Raw genomic sequence first — 7,486 nt, forward strand, 5'->3', positions numbered from 1 at the left:
TTGCAGAGGCTTGCGGCAGATTGCTATTCTTTGGGTTGCACACGGGCCGTCTCCCTTGCTGTAGTTTTTTCCAGATACTGCAGTGACATTAATTAGGTCTCAGCCTTGGTGATGTAGACCAAGATGGAGAGGGATTATTGTCGTGATTCTTGCTTTCATTTCAGTCAATTCTTGATTTGATTTCTGCCATTTATTCCGCTCAATTTTTACCTGGACAACATCATCTCCCATCTGCTTTTCAAAGTGAATGTTGACAGCTGATTTCATATATTAGTTCTGGCTTTCTTAAGAGGGACATGGCTCCCTTCATTCTTAAGCCTTTGGGGCTACTTTTCTTTCTCATTCACTCATGATCTCCATTTGATCCACAACACAGTTCCTGTTTGAGACAGCAGAGCAAACGTGTTATTCCCATTTCACAGATAAGAAAATCAGGGCCTAGTAATATTACTCTGTTTGCTCAAGATCATAGGAAAGTTAGTAGCAAAGCCAAGAGTTGTTCCTGGATCTTTTTGTATCCGAGACCAGTATCTTTTGCCATACTTTTCTTTATTTTGATAAATAATTAACATTTACATGCATAATTTTCCCCCAGAATTTGGATTCTTTCTTAGGATAGATTCCCAAACATGGAATTATTGAGTCAAAGAATATAAATATGCTTTTTTTAAAACAAAACAAAACACACACACACACACACTCTTAATACATTTTGCAGAATTATTCAAGCTAGGTTGTCACACTCATGTTTAAGCCAAGCAAGTGTAACTACCCATAGGCAGGCCAGCCCAGGAGCCAGTGTGGTGGAGAAGGGCCAGAGCCGGCCATCGCTGGTTCCCTCAACCAGCAGAGGCACACATGAGCTTCTCACCGGCCTGGTGAGAGTCTCCTGTTGGGAGGTGCGCATTTTTGCACACACTCTGGCCTGTCTACACAAACTGAATATTTCATCTGGTGCTCAGCCACAAGCACAGCCATCTGTTCCAGTGCTACAGAAACTATTGGCTGTGTTGGACTTTGTGAGAGATCCTGTGTCAGTCTCCATCACGATGTGTATGTAGTGTACTGGACTTTCTAGGTGACTGAAAGGATTCCAGAGATAATTTTGATTATATGAGTCCCTGACTTCAGACTCTATTCTTGTGACCCCCACACAAGGTGTGACTCCAGGAGGCTGGGATGCCATGCTGTTTTCACTGTACCCTTGCCCCGTGATCTCAAAGCCTGAGTGGATGGAACCCTTTCTATTCTATGGCTAGTGGCTTGTGATAAATGTGCTTTCAGGTCAACGCCGTGCAGGCTGGCATCTTTACCTTTCTTTCACTGAAGTTAAGTGCCACACCAGAACTTAGAAGCCTCACAGGGGACTCTGGGGTCTCAGGCTGTACCTTGTGCTGTGTCAGCTATTACTTCATGTCAAACAGTTGCATATGAATGTTCAAGTGACAGCTTATCTCTTTCTTCCTGCAGTTGGTTACCACAGAGAAGCGCTTCCTCAAAGACGGTTTGTACAATGAAGGAATCCTAATTGTATGGGACCCATCTATATACCATTCAGACATCGCAAAGGTAAGTGGGTGTCCATGGGAAATAGGGGGTGAGCTTCCTGTCTGTCTACAGATTTTCCTGATTTCCTAGGTTTTTAAAGTCATGGCTGACATTGACTATCCCTAAAGGCTGGGTATTTGAGTTTTAGGATACCCCATTTCATCTGGACTAGCAGATTCAGAAGTATTCCTGTCCTATGCCAGCTACTCTCCTTGCCCTCCCAGGCACTGCCAGGTATTGTCTCCCAGTTATAGTATTTACTGGGATAGTGGCTGGAGCTCCCAACTTCTGGGGTAGGTTGTTCATTAATGCAATTATTCCTAATGAGCATCAGCAGAACGCGAGAGTAGTTGCCATTACTCCTGTAAATAGTATTAGCACGCTTATTTCACACTTCCAGTATCCAGAATTCTTCCCATTTCACTCTCATAACAATTTAAGGAGATCGATGGAAGTGTGGTTGTTCCCATTTTACAGACGGGGAATTGGAGGGTGGAGAATGAAAGTCCCCGTCCCAGGGCTTGATTTATTAAGCAGAAGGTGCAGATCTGCAACAGCAGCTCTTTCCAGGGAAGGAGACCTGAGTGGAGGCCTGCTGGATTCTAACCTCTCTGGAGTAGTTCTCTCACTGTTCATGCATGTCAGTTGGCCTCCCTCTGATACAGGCTGCTGTGGCCTCAGGACCATGACTCCTGAGAAGGGCAGAGAGCACTCATCTTGGGACACTTAACTCTTAAGTTGGCTCTACCAATGCCTGACAGGCTGTGGTGACCCCTGGCACCCTCACTATCTGACTTTCAGCAGTTTTGCACCGATCTCACTTAGAACTCAAATATGCCTAGGTCGGGACAAGGACTCCGAACCCATAGATGTGGCAACCTGTGCTCTAGTTTTCTCCCCTTTAAAAATGAGAGATGGGGCCAGACGGTAGCTGGGGCTCTTTTCAGCTCTGATAGTGTTCCCGGACTCTGATCCTGAAGCCTAAGGCTGATCCTGGGTCGCCAAGCTCAACTCTCCCCAAAAGCACAGGCTATAGGCGAGGCCCCACCCTACTATCCAGTGAAACCTGTGACCGGAAGAGAAGCCTGTAGTCCGCTGCAAGAAAAGGGCTGTGCCTCAGGAGCAACCTTGTTGGTCCTTTCCCCTCCCCATGGCCACTGATGGGGAGCAGCTCACTGGCCCATTTCTCCCTTGAAAGGACCACTTCTTTCTTTTTCAGTGGTACCAGAATCCGGATTATAATTTCTTTAATAACTACAAGAGTTATCGTAAGCTGCACCCCAATCAGCCCTTTTACATCCTCAAGCCCCAGATGCCTTGGGAGCTGTGGGACATTCTTCAAGAAATCTCCCCAGAAGAGATTCAGCCAAACCCCCCATCCTCTGGGATGCTTGGTGAGTTCGTGTCGGGGAAAAGACCGTTCGTGTTTGTTTCTAGAAGAGATGAGCTTTTTGTCTGAGGTCTCATTCATTCATTCATTCGTTCGTTCGTTTGTCCGCTAAACAATTGCTAGGATTTTGCTCTGCTTGTACACCGTGTCAAGTTCTATCTAAAATACAGAGATGAGTAAGATAGAATTCTTTTTCCTGAGGGTGTCTACTGGGGAGGTCAATCAGATGTCTGAGGCAACATTCAATTTGTGCCAGAGGGAGAGACAACCTGGGGTCACAGGAGAGAGGACACCTTCTAGCTGGACAGTCGCATATAGCCTCATGGAGGAAGTAGCGTTTGGTAGGCTTTGGAGAGGGGAGAATTTGGCAGAGGAAGATGGAGGGAAGGGAAGCCACGAACAGGGGAGGGAGGCGGGAAAATGAGGAGCGGGTCTGCACCTCAGATGAGGGGAGCAAGGCACTTTTCTCAGGTGTACAATTTAAGGGGGTACCCCTTAAAAACTCAGTCATCAAGATAAATAATATTTTAATACAGTATCTTCAGAAAACACAATTAATGTAAAAATTCTGATGAATGAAATATCAGATATTTAAATAAAGATAGGATCAGTAGCAGTGCTGTGCAGAGTTTATTGGAACAATGCTGGCCAGGGGCCCTCTTCTTGGATTTTCTCCACGCCTCATCATACAGACTGTGGAGTGCTCCTGTTCCAGCTGTCCCTTTGCCCACCTAAGGGAAGAAAAGTCTTCTCTCCCCAACACTGTTTCATGTAAGTGCTGTAAGGAAAAATCTGCTCCCAAATTGCAGCATCCAAGAGGTTCTACAGGATGTCACAGTGCTAGAAAGTGCTAGCTACACATGATAGCACTATCTCCTCAATCAGCTCAGTAATCTTGTCCTGTTTCTTCAAATAAATTACTCCATGGATACATTCATTGGCTGATTGACGGAGTCATTTAATCTACTAGCATTTAGGGAGCATCTGTTATTCACCAGGCCCTGGCCTAGGTGCTGGGGATTCAAAGGTATATAACGCTCATACAGCCCTGCATCCTAAGGAGCACTGCTGGGCTTGGCTTGCTGAAACTTGGATTGGGAATCACAGTCATAAATAGAAACTCCAGAGGAAAAGCTCTCCAAATTTGGGGTCAGGAGCTGCTGGACCCACCGGGCAGAGCTCTGGGGTGCTGGGGTGGGTTGTCAGGCTTGACTCGCCTCTGCTCCCCCCTCCAGGTATCATCATCATGATGACCCTGTGTGACCAGGTGGATATTTATGAGTTCCTCCCATCCAAGCGCAAGACCGACGTGTGCTACTACTACCAGAAGTTCTTCGATAGTGCCTGCACGATGGGCGCCTACCACCCACTGCTCTATGAGAAGAATTTGGTGAAGCATCTCAACCAGGGCACAGATGAAGACATCTACCTGCTTGGAAAAGCCACCCTGCCTGGCTTCCGGACCATTCACTGCTAAGCACAGGCTCTCCACTCTTCTCCATCAGGCATTCAATGGATGGTCTCGTGGCCACCCCAGCCTGGGAAGAACATTTTCCTGAGCAATTCCAGCCTGTTCCTTTTACTCTAGGGGCCTCTGTCAGCAAGAGCGCTGGGGCTTCAGGAGCCTGTGGTCAAGAAATCAGGTCCAGCCTTCTCTGTAGCCAGGCAGTTTATGAGCCCAGAGCTTCCCACCACACACACGTGCACGTCTAGCATTCTTTCCAGACAGCATCCTCCCCACCTTCCACCGTGGTAGATGCAAGATCTGCCTCCCCCATCAGGGCTGCCAAAGCTGGGCTTTGTTCTTCCCAACAGAACGATGCCATTCTCACAAACCAAAGCTCTATATTGCTCGAAGTCTGCATCTAAATATTGATTTCATGTTTTAAAGAAATTCTCCCAAATTGCAATTGTGCCCAATGGAGGGTGGCTCTGGGGGGCAAGTAGGTGGTACAGGGCATTGGAAACATGCTCCGCACATCCAGAAAAAGGTTGCTCCCGAGGTCCATGCCCCTGGAACATGTTCCTGTCACTCTGGCTGGTTAGGCTGGCCCTTAGCCTGGGTGCTTGTGAGCAAAGGGTCTTGGTTAGCCCACTCTCCCTCTCCATGTGGAGATGGAAGGTAGAGAAGGATACAGTATGTATCCTCAGGTGGCTACAGTTCGGTGAGAGAGGCAGACATCTGAGCAGGCAGATAGGATTCAATGTGCTCAGTGCACTGGGGGTTTGTAGAGAGATGGGCTTGTTCTCTGTGCACCAAGGAGGGCCACACACTGAAACTGTGTTTGTGGATCAGACAAGGCTTTATAGCATAGCGGGCACTCAGATGAGACTTAGAGGAAGAGAAGAAACATCGCAAGCAGATTATATCTGAGCCATTTGAGTTGCATTTTTCTTTCTTCCCATATTTACTTTCTAAGATCTACCTGAACTTAGAGACCCAAGATATTTTTTTAGGAAACCTCCTACCCATGTCTGAGGTAGCAAGTGCAGCCTCATGACACATACGAGGCATTGCCGATCCCCGAAACCTGATAACTCCAGGCTCTGCCTGGCCTGACCATATCCTGTCAGCTGGGTTTGCATACCACAGTTCCATTCTTCCTTTTCAATACCTACCCCCAAATCTCCTCCTAACCACCATCTGTTTTTTGTTTTGTTTTTTTTCCTTTTCAAGAAGTCATCTTCCCTTCCCAAATTACTTTGAAGCCTTTTTTGCTTTAAAAGCATCCTGAACCCCGATTTCTTTGAGCTCATGGGCATTTTGCTGAAGGTCTCTCAAGGAGTAGTGGTGTGGCTCTCTGGACTTACATCACTCTCAGAGGTCAGAACCTTGGAGATCAGAACTGATTCTCACCAGGTGTGAGAGGTGTGGTAGCAGATTGCAAGGCCCTGCGCCTCTTCCTTGCAAGTGAGCAACATCAGGCTCTCTGAGCAGAGGCTGGCCCTCTGTGGTTCGCAAACACGCTCTCCAGATGGTTTTACTAAGTCCCCTCTCCCTGATAGGGAATCCTGCTGGACCAGCGCGGCCCTGGTGTGGAGAAGTTAAAAGACTTGCACAAGATCACCAAGTCATGCTGTAGAGCCAGGGTTCCTAGACTCAGGGCTCTGCACTCTCAAGGCTGGCCCCATGTGCTCAAGGGGATCTAACGTTTGGGCTCTAAACCAACCATCTCGGAGCTGGGATCCTCATTTACTGCCAAACCCTCAGCTTATGCAGCTAGAAAGGGCCATGGAGTGACAAGGCCTGGAGTTTCAAACTGATGCTCCCCTATGACTAGCTGTGCCACTGTGGGCAAATGCTCTCCCTTGAGCCTCTGTTTCCACACCTGTAAAGTGGGGATGACGATCCTGTCTCACAGTGCTGTTGTGAGGATTACAGGAAAGCCCCTGTCCTGGCTCTGTACCTGGCACACAGTAGGTGCTCAGTTCATGCTGGTTTCCTTCCTGCCTTCAGTAGGGACCTGCTCTGTGCTCACACCCCGGCTGCATGCACCCTGCTGTGACGGAGGCTAGTGGGGAAGAGGTCCTGTTCTCAGGGAATTAACTGTCTTATTGGGAGACAACAATTGCCCTCCTTGGAATACCCAAGAAACCCTGCAAAGCAGAGGACAACACGGAACACGCCCTGCTCCTCACTGCCTGCAGCTCCAGTCTGATCCTGCTTGGGAATGAGCAGAGCACGTGGGCTGCTTAACTGCTGTATAGGACAAGCCCTTTACCCCTCTCTGGGCCCATGAATTCCTGGCTTGGTTTATGTTCTGATTTGACACGCTCATTTTAATCTTCGAATCATGACCACTGAGCGCATTCTGACAGCAGGACATACATGTTGGTGTGGAGACTGGGACGACACTGGGTAGAATCTAGTTTTTAATTATTATTAATATAAAGGATCAAATTAATTTAAATGTGATTCTGAAGTCTACAGAACTTTTAGTTCTGTGCTGTCTATATGTGGACACTTTGGTAAAATGCAAATTATGATATGGATGTTACCGTTGGTCTGGTGAGATGTTTCATATTTATGACAGTTAATTTAGAAATTATGACTTAATGCTGCCTCTCTCTATGGGGTTCTGTCTTCTTTGATAGCCATGTATTCATCTGGATCACGGGGCCCTCTCTAATCCTTCCACCAATCAAATAAGCTATTGCTATTGGTTTGGAGTTGAGACATCAGTCTCAGAAACTTCTGAAAAATGCCTAAGCTAATTCTAAATTACCCAAGGATTATGTCAAATTTTAAAATAAATGTGTGTGTGTGTTTTTAAGCTGCTTCTCTCTTCTTATTTGCTAAAGGAACAACTGCTGATTGCCAACTTTTATCTCCAAAGAGGACACAACTGAGATCCTGAACCCCCCAGTCCTTACCCACTAGCTCCTTTAGCCTTAGACTTACTTTTCAGTACTCCAGGGGGGGAAAAAAATGTGTATTTATTGGAAAGATCACCTCTTTGAAATATTGACTGGTTTACTGATTTTTTTATTTTTATTTTTTGCTCTTGCCTGGATTCACATAACTAACCTGTTGCATCAAAGAAGAGA

The 7,486-nt window shown here is 46.8% G+C and overlaps 1 protein-coding gene across 12 annotated transcripts in view; it reads left to right on the plus strand.

Moving 5' to 3' along the window:
- The window catches only part of ST6GAL1 (ST6 beta-galactoside alpha-2,6-sialyltransferase 1), a 149,904-nt gene extending 142,692 nt beyond the window's left edge, over positions 1–7,212 (plus strand). For all 12 annotated transcript variants that reach the window (XM_026455663.2, XM_026455664.2, XM_026455667.2 and 9 more), the window contains 3 exons: positions 1,471–1,569; positions 2,768–2,942; positions 4,174–7,212. In XM_026455663.2, the coding sequence (XP_026311448.1) occupies positions 1,471–1,569; positions 2,768–2,942; positions 4,174–4,415 (516 nt within the window). In that variant the 3' untranslated portion in view covers positions 4,416–7,212. The remainder of the gene's footprint in view (positions 1–1,470; positions 1,570–2,767; positions 2,943–4,173) is intronic.
- The last annotated feature ends 274 nt before the right edge of the window (positions 7,213–7,486 follow it).

This window comes from Piliocolobus tephrosceles, chromosome 2 (genome assembly GCF_002776525.5).
Source record: "Piliocolobus tephrosceles isolate RC106 chromosome 2, ASM277652v3, whole genome shotgun sequence".
Classification (NCBI taxonomy): Eukaryota; Metazoa; Chordata; class Mammalia; order Primates; family Cercopithecidae; genus Piliocolobus; species Piliocolobus tephrosceles.